The 19,543-nt window shown below is 45.3% G+C and overlaps 1 protein-coding gene across 5 annotated transcripts in view; it reads right to left on the reverse strand.

Moving 5' to 3' along the window:
* The window catches only part of LOC132449398 (protein EFR3 homolog B), a 35,330-nt gene extending 17,686 nt beyond the window's left edge, over positions 1–17,644 (reverse strand). Inside the window, exons 1-8 of one of the 5 annotated variants that reach the window (XM_060041019.1) lie at positions 17,503–17,644; positions 16,950–17,090; positions 8,062–8,138; positions 6,696–6,823; positions 6,370–6,520; positions 4,582–4,703; positions 3,819–3,968; positions 1,213–1,332 (exon numbers count right to left, since the gene is read on the reverse strand). In XM_060041019.1, the coding sequence (XP_059897002.1) occupies positions 1,213–1,332; positions 3,819–3,968; positions 4,582–4,703; positions 6,370–6,520; positions 6,696–6,823; positions 8,062–8,138; positions 16,950–16,956 (755 nt within the window). In that variant the 5' untranslated portion in view covers positions 16,957–17,090; positions 17,503–17,644. Of the gene's footprint in view, positions 1–1,212; positions 1,333–3,818; positions 3,969–4,581; positions 4,704–6,369; positions 6,521–6,695; positions 6,824–8,061; positions 8,139–11,540; positions 12,602–13,956; positions 14,165–14,270; positions 14,517–15,934; positions 16,890–16,949; positions 17,091–17,502 lie in introns of those variants that run through there. The other 4 variants (XM_060041016.1, XM_060041020.1, XM_060041017.1 and 1 more) reach the window with 4 other exon arrangements.
* Positions 17,645–19,543: the final 1,899 nt, after the last annotated feature.

Consider the following 19,543-nt stretch of genomic DNA (forward strand, 5'->3'; position numbering starts at 1 on the left):
ACGTAGGCGGAGCTATAAGGTTGAAAACACTAATAGGAGCTGACTCAGGCCTCGATAAGGGAAGCTGACTGCTTCTCAACTACAAAGCCTGGAACTGTCTTTCTATGTGCAATGAATAATTTTCCTTCCTAGATCATTTCGAGGCCTCGTATTCGAAACACGTCATCTCTGGTGAGTCATGACTCAACCTATCAATGTCTTTGATCACAGGATCCACATAATTCACATTCCCTCAAATCAGACCGACACACACACACACACACACATAAACATACGTGATAGTGATGAATAGAGAACGATGCAGAAAGACCGGGCCGGTGTAAAATAAAAGGTGTAACAGACAGATGGGAGATTATAAAAATTAAATGATAGGAAATAGAACACAAGGACAAATAGCACAAATGGCACAGATGGACACACACTCTGAACTAGGGTATAAGCAGATGTGCTGTTCAGGAGTTATAAAGTATTTTGTTGAAGAGTTGTTGTTTTGTAATTTGGTCAAAGGCTGCATCTACAAAATAGATCAATATAAAACATTTGTTTAAAATTAGAGACATTGGCAGCGGGTGCACTATTTTGGATATCCCTCAGTGTCATGTTAACTGTGACATGTGGGGCCGGTCGGCATCAATAGGGACCAGGGGACAGTGGAGAGGGCACACGCCGAGCTAAAGGCAGGGAAAGAGGCAGAGTTCCAGTGGGGCTGGAAGAAAGGGCAAGGTTGAACAAACCTAACAGCGAAGAAACGAGCGAGGGAAAAACGAAAGAGACACAGATGGAACAACAGAAGTAGACACAGACACAGACACACAGACACACACACACACACACACACACACACACACACACACACACACACACACACACACACACACACACACACACCAGAGGAAGAACCAAACACATGGCGCCACAAACCAAAAAACAGCGAGGAGGACAGTTGAGACAGCTAGATCGCAGGATGCGATGAACCCGGGAACGCAAGCGCGATGCGGGGCAATTATAGAGCTGTCCGCCCGTCAGCCCAAACCACCACTGATTGCTGGTGAGAGCCCACTGGAAATCAAAAAGCTCCACGGCGCACGAGGCAGAACGCACCACCACGTAGGACCGGTCCCAGGTGAACACACGACAGGAAAACATTGACATAAGAAAAACAAAAAAAGCGACAATCATGTCCATGCTTCAAAATCAAAAGGGGGGTCTTACATGAGGACGGGCGTGACGGCGTTCTTGATGTTGCCGTAGGCGGCGCGCCCCAGCAGCTCCCTGAAGCAGCGCTCCGTCAGCTCCACCGGGCTCTCCTTCTCCTTCTCTGATGGAGAGCGGCTGGGAGGAGGAGGGAAGGCGGGGGCAGGAGGAGGAGGAGGAGGAGGAGAGGAGTGAGTGAGGGTGGGAGGAGGAGGTGGGGGTGGGTGGGAGGGAGAGAGAGAGAGAGGACGGGCAGTCAATAAGTGCGTGTTGGGAGTCAGGAAGCAGAGTAGGGAGGAGTGACGGGGGATCGAGGGGCAAGGGGAAAGAGAGTGAAGAGCGGAAAAACAGCAGAAAGTGGGGGATTAGAGAGAGGGAAGGGAGAGCGAGGGGGGGGTGGGGGCGGATGGGGAGCGAGGTTAGATCAATGACTCAATACGAACAGCATTTCCCCTCACTGGGTCTTTTTTGTCCGAGCCACCCACCGGGTCGCTGTGTCACTGCCTGGAGTGACGACTCCATCAGAGGAGCTCGTATTTCTAACGGAAGCGGAGGGACTGGAGCCACTGCAGTCTGTGCTGCTGGGCGTGTTTGCTGCATTCTCTTCTCTTTTTTTTTTTCATATAAATGTAATGTACTTTTTTTTTTGTAGAGGCTGGAACTGTGATCAGCCAAACGACGAATGGCAATCAATGCGCGGTTGTTTTCATAAACGCACGGCTTTAAATGTGCGCACACACACACAAACAACACACACACAGCCAGGCTTTGATCTCATGCATTGTTAACGTCACCGGCCCAACTCCAGCTCAGCTGGGGCTGGCCTCGGCTGGTCCTTGTATGCCCACATCATTTATTAAACAGCAGAACTTCCACTTATTGCTGATGGAAAAGGCCATGTGTCTTCCTGGCTTGGAATTGCTTTTTTCCATAAGTCACCTTCAGCAGTGAGGGCCTTTTCTCTTTCAAAACTATACTCTAGGGAAAATCGCGTCTCATAAATATCTCACAAATTTCTTTAAAACAATCATTTAAGGTAAATTGGGTTGAGTAACTTCCCCGGCAGCTCGCGGGCTTTGCCTCGCAGGTCTCGTTGACTCGAGGCTTTACAGGATTCGCATTCACCGTGAAAACACCTTGGGCGCTAAGCGGCATCATTAGGGCGTCCGGCGCCCACACGCTCGCACCAAGCTGAGGGAGCCGACGCGCCCTCGGGTGGGTGGCGGGCCGTTTGCAGCCCGGGGCTTCTGCCGAGCCAACGTCTGGAAGACGGAGAGCTGCCAGGAAACCGTCGAAAACAAACGGCCTTTGGAAGCTAATCAAGTTAATAGGAACGTTTCAGGGAATGGCGTTATGAATACACCCCAAAATAAATTCAGTTATTCGTTTTGACGAAGTCCAAACCCATTTATTGAGTCATCTTTAATATATATATAAAAATATGTAATCTGCCGCAGACTGTCCGGGAATTGAATTTGGCAGGGTACTGATCTTTATGCTCTCAGTGGACGGTATTGATTGAGCAGACTTGAATATAGAGAGATGTTGAAAGATATGGAGGATGCCAAGCCTTGGCTTAGGGGAACTGAAGCCCCAGATGGCAGCATTCTGGCTCTCCCTGAACTCTCTCTCTCCCCTGCAGTCTGACTGTGGCTGGATCTGGCATCCATCTGTCCATCAAGACATAATTTGAATTAGTCCTCTAAAACGTCTGTGAGTCCCTCTCAGATCTTCCCCTGTCTCCTTCCCCCCTCTGCTCTCCCATCCTTTGCTGACGTCAATGTGACGGCAGCAGGTGAAATCGTGCCCACCAGTCCATGCCCGTGATATATTCTGCAAACCCATCTCTCTATTTCTCTCTCCGCTTCCATTGCCGTGGCATCCACTTTAATACTTCCATCAATTCTACCCCCTCTGTTCCATATCCATTTGTGAGTCTCTTCCCTTTGGTCCTGCTCAGTATCCAACTCACACCATGTCCTTGGAAGCTGTCGAGTGTGTCCTTGTGCGCCAGTGTCCATGCAAACGACCAGGGGGGGGCCGCAGGTCTGTCAGCGCGATCACTCGACGGTGACAGTGATGATGAATGGCATAGGCGTCTGTTGGCTGGTTGACCATGACAAACATGCCCCAACCGAACACACCAGGCACCATGAATGGTGATGTGTTGGGGCCTGACACTGAGGTGTGGGGGGGGAAGGGGTTCATCATGCTTCATTTATCAGGTGGTGATATTGACCCTTCCTTAGTCCCTGCGTCCTCCAGGGAAATAGTGGTCTGTTTCATCAAGAACATTGGAAACAGAGTGCTTGAGGGTCAACGGGGTCACTGCACATTATGAAACAGCATTGTTAAATACGTGATCTTGTCTCGGTAATAATGTGTGCACACAGGTGTGCAGGATTTTTTTAAACCAGGACCCCCCCTGCCAACATGAAAAATAATGGTCAAATGCAACTAGTTTCCTTGACAACGCAAAAACAATATGCTCAAAGCGCCGTGGATGAATATTTTATTCCAGGCGATTAAGTCTCCCTTAAGATGGTTTCATGAATCGTTCCGAGGCCTGATCACGCTGTAAAAACACATCAAACACGGCCCACTAGGGTTCACCGAGCGCTCACCTCTCCACGCCCTCCCCGCTCTGCAGGTTGAAGAGCAGCGAGGGAACGATCTTGTCCATGTGCTGGGGGTCCCAGATGTTGGCCTGGAGCTCGTCGTTCACCGTCTTCCGGACCACGCCCTGCAGACCCTTGATGCCCGCCATGCGGATCCTAGAGGGGAGACGGAGACCACGCACCCAGATGTTAGGACACCGGTCAGACCCGGGCAACCCCACCCAGATGTTGGGCCACCACCCAGATGTTGGATCACCGGTCAGACCCGGGCAACCCCACCCAGATGTTGGGCCACCACCCAGATGTTAGGACACCGGTCAGGCCAGGATACTCCCACCCAGATGCAAGGGCACTGGCCGGACTTGGACAACCTCACCCAGAAGTTAGGACACTGGTCAGGCCAGGACACCCCCACCCACATGTTAGGACACAGGTCGGACCAGGACACACCCACCAAAATGTTAGGACACCACCACCCAGGTGCTAGGAAAGTCTGCCCCTTACGATTTTTTGCATGCAAAGCACCCATTAAATATAACAGATTGTCCTTTCCAATTAGAAGTCCTATTTGAACAGAGTAAAACTTTACTTTGTCTGGATTTACAGAATAGCTCCAGACATTCAAAAGCCGTATCTCATGTGGAAGAGGGAAATTAATGAAAGGAATCATTTCAACCCGAATACCAATCAAAGCAGTCTGTGACTCATTATCAGATAGTCCCCAAAGCTAAGGAAGCCACCCAGATCAGAAAGAGACGGGTCGACTCACTTGGTGCGGATGTCGGGGTCCTCGTAGCTGGAGTGGCACATCTCGCTGAAGCGCGAGACGAAGAAGTCGTAGCTGCGATGGTACGACGGCGTGTCCTCCTCTATGTTGGCGAACTTCACAAACTTTGGAAAGGAGGGTGGGTAGGCAAGGATAAGAGAAAGCAGTGGTAGAGGTCATTATTTTCTATGTTGTTAACCTTTATCTTACCAGGTTAGTCAATAAACACTCAACATTGACATCATCACCATCTTTTACAAGAGAGACCTGGCCGAGACAGGGGCAGCCGACGATAAAATACCCAATCGAAAAAATGCTGTAGACGACATAAAAAAACAGGTCAAAGCGTTACTTCAATATTAAATCTGGCAGAGGAAAGGCCTACAAGGCCGGACGGGGACACTGTCCTGGCCTAGTACTGGGGAGGGAGCAAAACCAGCTACATGAACCAGAGCAGGTCATAGAGATCTATATCAGCCATTTAAACTGGGGGTCGACGAGTTGTGCTCAGAAGTCCCCCTACTCTGCAGTGATAATGAGTCTTCGTGGGGGCATGACCACAAAGGCAGGGAATCCCCCCCCACTGGGATAGTAAATGTCACCATTTCAGCTCGACATTTAGCTTCCTGACGCCGACCAATGAATTAATGATCATGGTGTGTTAATTGGAAACGGGACGGACGTAATCTGCAACTAAAAATAAACCGAAGTGATGAATTATTAAAAGCTGCGGGCAAAGGGTAAAGATAGAACCCTGGCCCCCCAAAAAAGAGGCAATACCGCAGTTACCATGAGTTAAAGAAACCGTCAGCCTGTTTTGAAGCTTCTCTAGTACGATGTTTATTTTATTTTATTTAGGTCAAAGATACCAAGCGTGGGAGGTGAGGCTCAACATTGAGTCCCTGCAGGGATAAATCCTCTAATCCACCACTTCCCACCTCTCTCTGACACACGGTCATCCTCACCCCACTGTGTGTGTGTGTGTGTGTGTGTGTGTGTGTGTGTGTGTGTGTGTGTGTGTGTGTGTGTGTGTGTGTGTGTGTGTGTGTGTGTGGTCTAAAATCAACATTCATTAAATTTTTATCACCATCATATTTAGAAACAAACAAGCTTAATGCCTGCCATATATGAGCCATTTTGTAGCACTGGTATCATAGTGTGTAGATCAACAAAGATATGTGTCCTTAATACCCAAGTAGCATTAAAGCGAGTTTAATGTTGGAAAGATTAATCTGTGGGCGTGCCAGAAAGTCCCATATCTGCTCCATCGTGTGGGTGACAGGGGAGTGTCACCCGTCTGGTCTGCTCCTAATCTGACTGCTATGCCCCCCAGTCCTTCTCCTCCAACCTACACTCCCTCCCTCACTCACTTCAGAGGAATAGCTTCCCTTTCTCTCTCCCTCTCCAGCCTTCTTTTATCCCCCATTTCACACAGAAAGTATGTCAGCTCGATCGTTTCACGTGCACGCCCAACATTGTGCCCCATGAGAAGAACTAAACAGCCCAGCCTCATTATATCAGATTTGATTTATCTTGACAATGTTTGCACCGCCACTGGCTGATGTTGAGCTACGCGTGTGACTACACATCCCACAGGTCTGTCCTTTCGCATCGTACATCTTGTCGGCACTAGTCTGAACCCAGACTCTCAGCCTCGGTCACGTCACGTACGCGTTCGGTGACTCCTGGGTGTTCAAAGACCCACTAGAACCTCCTCTTGGCTCCTCTTAGAGGAGAGCTCGTTAGAGACGCAGGTGGCTGGTCGCAGAGGCCCGGACCAAGGTTACTCACCGAGTTGGTGCCCAGGATCTGGAGGTTGGGTTTGTCCGACTCCAGCAGCTTGCGCACCATCTTGAGGAAGCTCTCCACGAAGAGGTTGATGCTCTGGCAGTGGCAGGCCATCAGCAGCTGGTCCAGGGCCTCCATCGCTATGCACACGTAGCTGAACAAGGGAGGGGAGAGCCGGGCTTATCGCACGTGTTCACATCGGAGGAGTGACGTCGACCCATTCTTAAGAGTCTGAAGCGTTTGAACTGAATCAAATAGAATAGTTTGAGCATTCGTGCAGTTTTTTTAAGCAGAATTATGCAAGTGCTGGAGCAGGAGTCCAGACTGACCCGTATCTGTGGCGAGCCACATCCCTGGACAGCCTCTCAGACAGGTAGGCCCCGATACGGTCCAGCTTCTCCGGAGCTGACAGGGCGTAGAACGTCAGCTTCTCCATGTTGGCCTTCACTAGCCCATCCTGGGGGGGAGAAACAAGAAAAAGAGTGGAACGGTAAATTGACAGCAAAAGTTTGAGAGGGAGAGAGACACACAAAAGATAGGAAGAAGTGGTTGACAGGAACAGTTGAAAAGGGACTGAAAAGTTAAAGGTGTTGTGTTTGCTTCTGAATACAACATTCAATATCAATATTTAGTATTTTTATCAAGCACAAATTAAATCCCAAGTCTGTTGTCTTGAACACCTCCACTTCACATTGAGCTCATGTGTGCTGTGTGTTCAAAGGGCTCCATTACTCCACTGCCGGTGGGATTATGTTAGCTAGACTCTGCTTGGCTGGAGCTTAGAGCTCAAATTAGAATTTTGGTTTTTTGGAGTGTGAACATCCGCTTGAGAGCGTTCACGTGCCAAACTGCAATGTCAACAGAGCCGACAGATAAAGTGGGGCCTTTCTCTAACACAGAAGATTTAACTATGGGTACAGGAGAAAAACATATCTAAACTAATCACCACCTACTCTTCCACAAATAGGTGTCCTCCCTCTCTTGACTCATCCTGGTAAACACTGGCAAAACGAGAATCTTCACAATGCTGCCTTTTTCATGTCAACGGTGCGGAACTGTACCTGGTTGGTAACCTTTATTTAGACTCAAAAATGTCCAGGTCATTTTAGCCAATTAAAGACTGACTAACTAATGACAATTTATCTTGGTTGTGACATCTACTATACTTTACACGATTCAAGTGTTATTTAACTAAACAATCCAGGCGGCAAACAGACCATATTATTTGGAGAATACCTTTTGGATTGAATGATTTATATTTTCATACTTTCAACAGACAATATTTGTGACTGGACAAACTCATTGCGAAAGAGTTTGTTGAGGATGTTGGTTACAGACCTTGCGGTTATGGTTTTTGTAGTGAATTAGTACTATGCCCTACTTGCTGGAAAATATAGCAAAGTATTATTTTCATGTTTACTGCTAAAATATTTCAAATTAACTGATTAAAAGAACACTCATTAGATATTAAAAACAAAGTTTAGTAATTAACAAAGAGCATCCAAAATAAGTTTGATTAATAATACTTATCAGACAAAGCAAGGCCATTTGAGACATGTTTTGTGGTCTGCTCTTACATGATGGGTTTTTGCTTTGACATTTGACAAACCATCTAAACCAGAAAACAAAGAATAAATGGTGGCAGGTTAACCATTAAACACAGCCACGACGTGGAGCAGCTTCAGTGTCTTTTACCTCAGGGTCCTCTGGAAAGATGTTGTCCACCAGCCTCTTGTAGCGAGGCCTCAGGGCACCACAACAACCGCACACCCCTGTAGGAGACAAAGGACAGGAGACCATGGCATCACTGAGATGTGCTTTGATAAAAGACCCCCTACACATTCTTGGCCCATTCCATGGATAACTAATTGGGTTTGACAGATGCATTATTGGGGTAAGCAAAAGCTCAAGCACATGCTGAGTGTTGTGTTGGCTGTCTTGCACATTCATCAACTTTACTTACACAAGAGTTTAGCACGCACTCACGCACACGCACACACACACACACACACACACACACACGATGCTTGTGACAAGAACCCTCCGCGCAGACATTCTCCAAACAGATACACCAACATACGTGTTTGAAGAATAGACAGACACACAGACACACACACACACACACACACACACACACACACACACAGTGCATTGTCTGACTTTGCAGCAAGGAGACAGCTAACTAGGCTGCCAATGGCAGCTGGAATGTGATTGGTCCAGGAATTTCAGCAGTGGTGAGTCATAAGGAGCCTCTGGGACAACAAGGAAGCTAGTGAACGGAATAACCTACTAAAATATTACACCATCGTGAACCCCTTTAGAAACACACACTCGCCAGCAGCCCCAGTCAGCATATACATTTTTAAAAGAGCCGACACCAAAAAGCAATGCAGACCAGCATGTTCATACAGTTTTTTCCCGAACTGCACTTGGGTAGCAAAAATATTTTGCTAGAATTTGAGCAACAACAACCACGAAAAAACACCAAAAGACTTCTATCTTTCTGATGTTTATTTAGTAAATGAGTATCCTTTGGGAAGGCTGTCTCTTTCATCGTCTTCCTGCAGTCTTTTCAGTAACCTTCACCTTGGTGGTGGTGGAGGAGGCAGACAATGCAGGCAGAGCCTCCTCCTGGAGACACCTCATCCAGCAATCAGATACGAAAGAGGTCCAGAAGACACTGTGTGTGTGTGTGTGTGTGTGTGTGTGTGTGTGTGTGTGTGTGTGTGTGTGTGTGTGTGTGTGTGTGTGTGTGTGTGTGTGTGTGTGTGTGTGTGTGTGTGTGTGTGTGTGTGTGTGCGTGTGATAGGGGTTGTATGGGAAGCTGTGGAGGGAAAGAATGATGGCCTTTTAAAAGGCGTCCGTCCGACTCCAAGTCACGCCCAGACTTGACTCCCGACAGCAGGAGTCTGACCAGTGCTCTGGGTTTCCTCCCAAGCGCTTTGGATCTATTAATAGCCTTTCCCCGGCCCGCTTATCCATCACTTCAAAACAGGAATATGGGCTGTGTCTGCCCAACACCTCCTCCTCACTCCTCTCTCCCTCGCTCCCTCTCTCGTCCCTGGCATTGTTGGCCCACAGCCTGGCTATGGGGGACAGAGATAAATGACCACACTGACGGATACCCGGTGAGGAAGAAGGAGAAGAAAAAGAAGGGACAAGGCCTTAAGAAAGGAGTGACAGAAGGATGGATAAAGAGCTAAAAGGAAGGAGTAAGAAGTGTTGGGGGGGTGATGGTGGTGACGGGGGTGGGTAGGCAGGTGGTGCAGCTCACCAAGTGAGTCACGGATTAACGTTGGATACTGCGTCCTTTCTCCACCAGCGCACAGCAAATCTACTTGGCCCTCGGCCAATACATCAACACACACACACACACACACACACACACACACACACACACACACACACACACACACACACACACACACACACACACACACACACACACACACACACACACACACACACACACACACACACACACGGCGGAGCCAGTACATCTTTGTACGTGCATATTCGTACACAAAACATACACACACTAAAGCAAATGTTGACTGCTTCTAAAAACCAACAGTTCTGTGACAGCACAGCAGCAGCAGAGTTAAACTCACATGCAAGTAGTAAAGTATTGAAATTAATGAACAGCGTGCAACAACAGGCACTTTTGTAAATGAATCCATTCCATTATGAGCCTTCGTGTAGGCAGCCTGGGGCGGACAGTGTGCTGGGTTGGTGCCTGAGTGATGCTAGTTCAGTAGGTCAAAGGAAAATTTCAATGCAACACTGTGTACAACGCCGTTGGAACAGCTCGAGGATCAACCGAATGAAGACCTGAAGATCAATGTTGACTTATGCTACATTCGATTGAATGATGCGTTGATTGCCTCAAAGATGGAGATTGTTGGACGGAGTTCTTGGGTATTCTGTAGAGTGAATCAACAGATTTCTACATTTCAATAGACCAGTTACTATGCCCCTCCTGAATGGTGAGGGAGGTTCGCTGTTTATGGCTAAGCATCTATATAAATACCATCGAATATCAGGTAGTCAATGGTATTTTGGTTTGTTTTTTCTTACACATGGCTAATCTATAAATGGCTACTCCACAATCAGAATTGCAGAATCCTTTTTCTGCAAATGGAAGAAGGTCGAAGGCGTAAATCTGGGATCTTGAAGAAATTGTGCCAAGCAAGTGTCAGTTGCCATCTTTTTAAGTGACATTTGGCATTGACCTTAGCCAATAGGAAAACAGTAATAGCCACAATACAGAGAGAGAGACTATGCTGGCTCTGTGTTGTAGATTCAAGTATGTTGTGGTTGCTGCGTTGCAAGATTAAGAAAATCATACAACATTGGACCACCATTGCTCCTGTCCACTAACATTAATCCCTCCCGTCTCCTTGGAAGGCTTGGGTATACAATAGGCCTGCACGATTCGGGTGAAAATATGAGTCACAATTTTTTTAGCTTAGAACTAAAATATATAAATCAAGTAATTTAAAAAATAAATAAAAATCAAGTAATTTAAAACTTAGATCCACGCAGGCCTAGTATATAAACACTTATTTATGTACAAACGGGGCTGTTTGACGTCTCCCAATTGGTGATACGAATCAGACCTGCACAACAGCTGAATGGGATACACACAATCATTAAGATGTTCTTAGAATCGCCATTTTTAGTATGGCTTACAATGACAGCATACACACTTATCACCCAATCAATAAGATGCTCAGACCTTACAATTGCCATCTTTAGCATGGCTGAAAATGACGACATGCAGCCAAAAGGTCAACACTTTGACCTTTCTGCATATAACGTATGTTGAATGAATATTTTTAGCAAAATGCGCTCTGGAATGGAAGGGAAACCATATTTCTATTTTTAGCAAACAATATAGCTCCAGCACTGACCTTTACACTACTGAGAAATACGTCGACCTCTCCTGCAAACTGTAGTGGATCCACCAACACATGTGCACACAGACACACAAACACACTCCTGAGTGTGGCTACACAAATCCATTTGTAGCGAACACTTAAAACAAACACTACTAGCCTGTCACCCATCACCGCGGCAACCAGCCTATAAGAAAAAGAGCCATACCAGTCAACTCCATTTGTTTCATTAAGGGGCTTCTGTCCTTCCATTCCTTACCTGAGCCCATTCCTTACCTGAGCCCATGCTAGAGATGATCGACCCGACTGAATAACAGAAAAGAGGAAGAGCGGCGAGTGGCACAGAGAAGTGGAATGTCAAAGGACAACAGGGAAGCTACCGATAATCAAAGCTGCATGGACAAGCCGATGTAGGGAACCTGGAACACAAACACCGACCCATTCACAAACAAGCATAGTGTTTGTGTGCGTGTGCGTCCGTTTGCTTTCCCACATATCAGCTTAGGATGATGGCCCACTTAAAATGTATATATTACTAAAGATGTATATATTTATCAGACCACAGGATGGCAAAAGATCAACCTCTCATGAGAATCCTTTCAGGAAATAGTGGATTAATCTCACACACAAATACCCTAGTCTACTTTGGCTAAGGATTTATGTTGCATATTGCATCAGATGTAAGGCAGCTATACAGTATGTTTAATGTCGATAACCATTGTGATTTTAAGTTATTTCAAAACGTACTCAATGTCATTCAAAGACGAGACCATTCACATAGTTAATGTAACAGTTTGGGCAATAATTCCTTGGGTCACATTCAACAACATCCAACACAAGCCCTGGCAGCATTTCATAGGAAAATAAAAAGAGTGTGTCACCAATTCCTTGGGGGAGAGACTCTGGTGCTCACAAACATTTAGCATGTTCACAATGTGGAGCTCAGTGGTACATGACAACAAACACCTCAGCTAAATAATGTTTAATGTTGTCGTAGAGATGCTTTAATTACATAACGGAGCCGGGAACGATGAGACGCGCTCAGGCACAACTGGAGTCGCAAACCAGAGCGAGAGAGAGAGTTAGAGCGAGGGTGTTGGAGCGACAACCAACGTGCTATTTTGAAATTGGCATACGTGAGGCATATCCTAAATCACGGACAGCCAACCAACCGACCACACACACGGACACAGGCCTGTACATGTGTGTGGAAGTGACGCAGGAGCACAGATCAGCGCCAGGATTGCACACAATAGCTTCAACTATAATTAACAGGGGCAGGATAGCGTTCGCTTGGACCTCCAATCAGGCGAGTTTGCATGATGAAGAGACGAGCGGGGGGGAGCTGAAGTCAAAACGCCTTGCATGGGATGACACTAAGAGTATAGATGGAGTATTCACATAGACACACACACACACTCACACACACATGCAAACCATTATTTATAAAACAAATATTAAATGGTGCTGCAAATGGCCATGGTAGCGTTGTTTTAACTACAGCGCGTTGCTTACGCATCTCTGTACAATCTAGATAAAACACAAATATTGCTTGAATAAGATACAAAAGACAAAATAGACATAACATACAATAATTATATTATTTGTCTTTAAGCATCAGGTGAGTTTTCCATTTGTAATGAACATGTAACAGAAAGGTTCATTGTCATTTAACCAACAGTTTGGTCCAAAACTATAGAGCGCTAATAGCCCACTATCAACAACAGACAAGCCTTGCCAGTTTGGTTCAAATAGCTCATTCGAAACACAGCTTCTACACCATCTGAACAGCAAGGTCGCTTCTCCTCAGTCACGACGCACATTGTTGTGGCTCTGGGAACGTTGTGCATCCAGTCAGCACCCACGCACAGCACAGCCCTCCATCTATCTATACGGCAGGTTCAGAGGGTGCGTTTGATCCCTGGTGGGCGGCCAGGAAGCTGGTCTAACGCTAACCCCGCCACCACTGATCTACAGACACATCCCGGCAAAAGTCCTCTGGGATTGTGTGGGGACAGAGCAGACAAAGTGTCATTGAATCTCACACACACACACACACACACACACACACACACACACACACACACACACACACACACACACACACACACACACACACACACACACACACACACACACACACACACACACACACACGAGGTGTGAAGCCTTGCAAGGGGCTTAGACATGGCTGTCTGAAGAACTTTGTTGTGCCCCCCCACACCCCCCAATCACCAACCTTTCCCCAGACTCCCTTCGGGGGAAAATAACCTAAAATGTCTTGAGCTCAAAGCAGATACGGTTACTGCAAAGCACACAATTATTATAGAGAGCACCAATATCTTAACAATAGGTATCTGCAACGGGTCTTCCAAATGATATGTATGCATGCATTCAATAAAGATTTCTGCAAGAAATAGATATTCATTTGTAAAATAAAATAAGAGTTCTTATTGCGTTCCTGAGGCTCAAACTGAATTGTGTAGCTCCGGATGTAATCACAATGCCAGGGTAAACAAAATACCCCCTGTATAACAGCAACATTCCAGTTTGTCACCCCCTTCACATTGGCCCGCTTTCACACGGACAAGCTTCAGCCCGCTCAAACACATGAGCTACCCCATACAAGTTATCAAACGCAGGCATTTACAGCGCAATAAATCCATCCTGGACGAGGTCCTCATGTTATTACCGAAAATAAACATGTCCAAAAGTGGTGTTGCGCGTTATCCATCCGGCGCGGTGCCCTGGTAAGAGTCTAGTTTGTCAAAATAAGCCGACGTTGAAAAACCATGGGGTCAGAGAACAGTCTACTAGGGATGAGATAAGAGTACTATAATTTAAAGAATGTGGCAAAACAAGATAAACAGTGACGACTTTGCTGGTTTACTTACACCCCCCCCCCCCCCCCCCCCCCCTCCAGGCATACACACACATTCCTATTTACAAAGACCTACACAATAGCAGAGGAGAGAAAAAGAAGTGTGGGATTGTTTTCCTTCTTACCGTACATCGATCGTGATGATCAAGTGACTCTACAGAGAACAGTCTGCAGCCTTTGCAAACGCAGCTTCTGCCGCTCTCTCACAGAAAGAGACCCGCACACACACAGAAAATGCTCACACACACATCTCTCTCTCACTGAGAGGAATTGCCTGCACGTGCACCAAGAAACCTAGCAAGAATGCCACCGTGGAGCGCGATTGGTGCAGAGCCTAGCTTGGAGCAATGAGCTATACACGCACACCCCCTAACCCCCCCCCCCCTGACGCATTCACATGTGCGCACACACACACTCACTCACACAGTCACACACACAAGGGGCATGAGGAAGAAACGTCATAGCGCAGCGGGCTGTGATGGTGACCTTGGATTTTCCTATTTGCCTTCAGCAACAGCGCTCCTCAAGAGGGTATTGCAAATTATACATCGGCTGATGGAGGGAGACAGGGAGACACAGAGAAGAAGGGAGAGCACGAGAGCAGAATTTTCTCTCTCTCTCAAATGAATTTGTATTTATTTTTGTAAAATCTTAAAAATAATGGATGACGTAGGTGATTCTAGGCAGAACATCTCTTATTACTCTCTTGTTATAGCTCCTGAAATCATTGCAAAGGCAAAACAGCAAAGGACTTTCAAAAGGCCAAAGACAAACAGCTGTTATACATTTAATAGAGACATCCTTAAAATCACTGACATCATCAATTCTCTGTATAAAAAAAGCCTTAAAAAAATGTCACTGAACACTTTCGCAAAAATTCTGCCTACCAATCATTGCCCGATAGCGTTTGTTTTTCTCAATATTAATTAAATGTATATGCAAGAGCCTTCAGTGTCCAAAATAATCTAGAAATTGTTCCTTCGTTTAATTTCTACACACACACACGCACATCCAGCTACCCTTTTAACGACCAAAAGCACTTTTGTCAGCACTTGCAATTCATCAACATGAAAAAGCGCTGGCCCGCTCTGCTCGATCACACTCATTTAAATGGGCCAAAACCATTATTGAGAGCTGATGCAGTGCTAATTATTATTCCCTTGAATGCAGCACTGTAACGGCCATCTCTTCACTCATCCACTCAAGACCAGTTGTGGCCAGACACCTTTGTCTTGGTTTGCTAAAATTCTGCTAATTGTTTTGGTTATCAATGACTTTCATAAAGTACAGAAAATTGCTTTTTTTCTTTTTTAAAGACACCAACACCGTTTATGTTTATGAATATTGCACTTTGCTAATTGAAAGACACCACAAATTTGGCCAAACTTAGCTCTCCCAAGTACTGGCAACACCAATGCGCATTATGGACCAGGGTAGATTATCAAGTCAGCACATATCATGATAAATAATCCATTAAGCCCTTTCAGGTCCACTGTAGTATACAACTCAACCAGAACAATCAAGTCTGATATCACTTTTTACATCCTTGAGAAGCTTGACATCAGGCTTAAATCAACTGACGGACAAAAATTGTTTAAACAAAACCAACTTCAATACACCGCAACTCAAAAAGAATTAACCAAATAAATGACATACCGCAAATACATTTTCATAATATGGAAACTCAATAGACATCCGCGGTATTCCTGATCCCAGGGCTGAACAAAGAACAGCCAGTCAGTCGGCCGGAATGCAGCGAGGGGGTTAACGCACCAGCCATCACACCCACCTTTGCCAACGCGATGGTCCAGAATGGTACGACAGTCCAGTGCCAGCCGCCGCGAGGCCGGTGCTTCAGGCACAGGCAGTGGCATGACAACACACACACACACACACACACACACACACAGCCAAACCACACCCGAAACACAGCCAGACACCCAAAAGCCAGGCACACAGAAAAGCTCCTGTACAACAGCAGAAACAGGACCTACACTGACACTGTTGATGAAGTAAGCGAAACTACAAAAGTGAAACCCTGCAAGACCTGGCTGAATAGCATACAAATCAATATAGCTTGACTCAATCGAGAAAAAAAACAAATTCTATATGAGGAAGAACAGCCAACAAAATAAAACTGCTGAGCTGACGTTGACCGACTCACTAAACTGATTCCTCCCAAACTCTCCTTGTTGCTGTATTCTACCGTCTCTTGGGCTACAAGGCAACACTTAAAACACACGCATACAGAAAAAATGTCCAGGACAATTAACTCCCAATGATGAAAAGTTTTTTTCATTCGAAAACACACGCAAAAAGTTAGAAAACTAATTTTGTTCAGCAATAGGTTGCGACTCTTCCTCGATGCCCCTCTGTTGACCAATGTGGACTGGATCAACCACTGAGATTAGTCCCTTTAAGTAGCTGTTCTTTCTGCCTCTCCCTCTCATTAATAAACATCTCACCAACACAATAGATCTCCCTACCCAAGTTCCAGTCCCTCGCCCCCTCTACCTCAGAGAGAGAGAGAGAGGGGAGAGAGAGGAGAGAGAGCGAGAGAGGGAGAATGAGTGGGATTGTTAACTATTCAGCCACATAGCTGATTGACAAGTCAAGGAGTTCAGACGTGATGTAATGTAAAACGTTGCGAAACACGAGAAAACATTTGTTTATCGATGCTCAACTCCAAGGAGCATGATCAAAGGCATAGATGTTTACACATACGTGACAATCTGCAGTGCATTCTGATGGCAATAATACTTTAACATTAAAAAAAAATAGAAATCGAAAATGTTTCTGCTGACCTGTCATGTTCGATGTTGGGCACAAGGCGGCGTTGCTCTTCCAGAGTCAGCGAGGCTGGGAACCAATGGAGCAACAATGCCCCGAACTGAGCCTTCACGTCGGGCGCTCGAAACAAGGAAACCTGCAGGATATCCTTTGGCCTGTGCAATATCCGACATTGGTTATGTTCAACACCATGTACCAAAATAACGTTCAACGGGGCACTGAATCACTCTCACGCAACAGCGAGAATAGTAGGATAAGATGAAGGAAAAACACAAAAGTGTAAAGGCTGCTATCGTTCCCTGAAAGCGGTCAACACACCCAGGGACCCTTCCCTTTGACTAATCTTAAAATTATTTCTGCAGAAGGGCTCGATCCATATTCTAAATACAGGTTAGCAGTATATTTCTATTGACATTCAGTTCAAAGTATTCGTTACATTAACCCATATAAAACAGACTAACCTAATTCTGACAGACTACTCCATCCATAGTAGCTAGGATGCTAACCATGCTAAAGTTAACGGGTTTAAATGTTCACTGGCAGACAAGTGACACATACTATACTCACCATGAAATGAGAGCAATTAAAACAATTAAACAGTATGCGGAAAGTCTATGTTGGGTTAATATAAGTATCCGGGATATGAAGTCGGTTAGCTACAGCACTACTTTCCTGTCTGTTTTGCTGTTAGCGGAATATTATAATGATGGGGGGGGGGGGGGGGGCTGCCTTCATTGCTCAACAAATAATCTCGGGTCCTACTACAGTGGGCCGACCGTCACTGATTCACAAAAATGGGTGCGCACTGCGCAGTATCTATTGCAGGAACTCCATTCGTGTTTGTAAAATAAGGTCAAGTAGATGCATGGAAATGGCAAAATAGTAAGAAGAAAATAGATAATATACTTGTATTTGTATATATATACATATATATATATATATATACCTTTCTTTTCAGCATATGGATGTAGGCCAACTAAATGATATGGACTGACTCCCATAGGCCTACATAGCAAAGAGCGATGTACCTGAAGCAGGTTGAAGGATGGATGTAGCCTATCTATATTAAGCCATCTTTCCTCCTAATTCCCCAAGGTAGGTATTAAAATAAGGCCACACACAAGCCTGAGAAAAACTCCGATCATCAAAATGAGCTGTTTTGTCACCAGTACGCAGATTCACATTAACAGTATTGCTGTATATTTTATATTTTATTTCAATGAAAATAAAAATATTTTATTTTCATTGAAACGTTGTTATATAAGGGTGTTAAAAGTAAAGGTGTTAGAGTAAAGTGAATCTGTGTCGTGTTTGTTCTAAGTAAACAATCATTATTGTGTTAATCGTTTTTAATAAAGGCCTAAGCAATAGCATTACTAGCCCTACAACTGGCTATTACTAGGCCTACTATTGCTCCTACTAATACTGAGAACATGATGATTCATCTGAATAATAATAGCTATGATAATTGCAATATCTATTAATATTGTTGTTGGAAAAACTTTGTTTGGCTTCTGTTAAATAAGAGTCATACTTCGTCAAATGGTATTCTCAGCTAGTTGCATCTATGTTAACACTCTGAAGTCATCATGCGACTGATTATGAATCAGGATTTGACTCACTCAAAACTAGTGTTTGGCAGTTGACCCCTTATAATCGAGCTAGAACATGAAGAAAGGATTTGAAGTCCAGATAATCCACATAATTTTGGTTTGGTATGTACATTAATGAAAGTAGCACTTGTAAATAATATTGAAAATTCATCTGGGCCAATAAATTTCCCATTTTTATTGAACGGTTGTTGGAATAGGCTACGAGGATGAGGACGATGATGATTTGCACATCTGATGATGGGGGTTTGGTATTTGTATTTGTTTGGTATTTGTCTCAGGTCTGCATGTGCATGTAAACAAGTTGAATCTCAACGCTGGCACGGATCTGCCTCCTACCCGGTCGCCACCTCACCCGACACATGACAGGCGATGCCAGGTTCAAGGGCCCCTGCCAGTATGACGTGGCATCCCTTCTCTGTTCTAGCAGAAGGTGCTACTACTACGCATACATTGGACCAGGCCAATGCACATTAGGCTTTCACACAGAGATCTAATGAACGCCGTAAGCAGAGTGTACACACGCACGTAAACCATGTGGATGAACCCTCGGCTGGTTTGACATGCATGCTGCTGGAAATCAGATGATTACTGGTCAGTCTAAATACAATTAGCGTGAACCGTAAGAGGACTTCCACATTCCCGTGGCTCATTTTGGTCTAAAGGCTAAGAAATGCTGCAACCTATGGAAGCTTAAATGTGGATTTCCATAGCCTGTTATAGGTATTCAATTATTTCCTTGAGACCAAGGTAGGTATGGTTATTACGTGTTAATGGATAGTTAGGTGTAAGTAAGGGCCCCTGTAAGTAGGATATTTAAAATAATACAAAAAAACATTTTGTCATCTGCAAGATGAGTTGTCTCAATGCTTAAAATGTGAACTATTTCTGGCTGTACATATTTCTGCACGCACCCTTGGGATAGATGTGGGACAGACAGATGGGAGCTCATTAGGGTCAGTCTTATGGGGGCTTTGTGCTTTGCTTGTTTGTGCACA

Source organism: Gadus macrocephalus, chromosome 21 (genome assembly GCF_031168955.1).
Source record: "Gadus macrocephalus chromosome 21, ASM3116895v1".
Classification (NCBI taxonomy): Eukaryota; Metazoa; Chordata; class Actinopteri; order Gadiformes; family Gadidae; genus Gadus; species Gadus macrocephalus.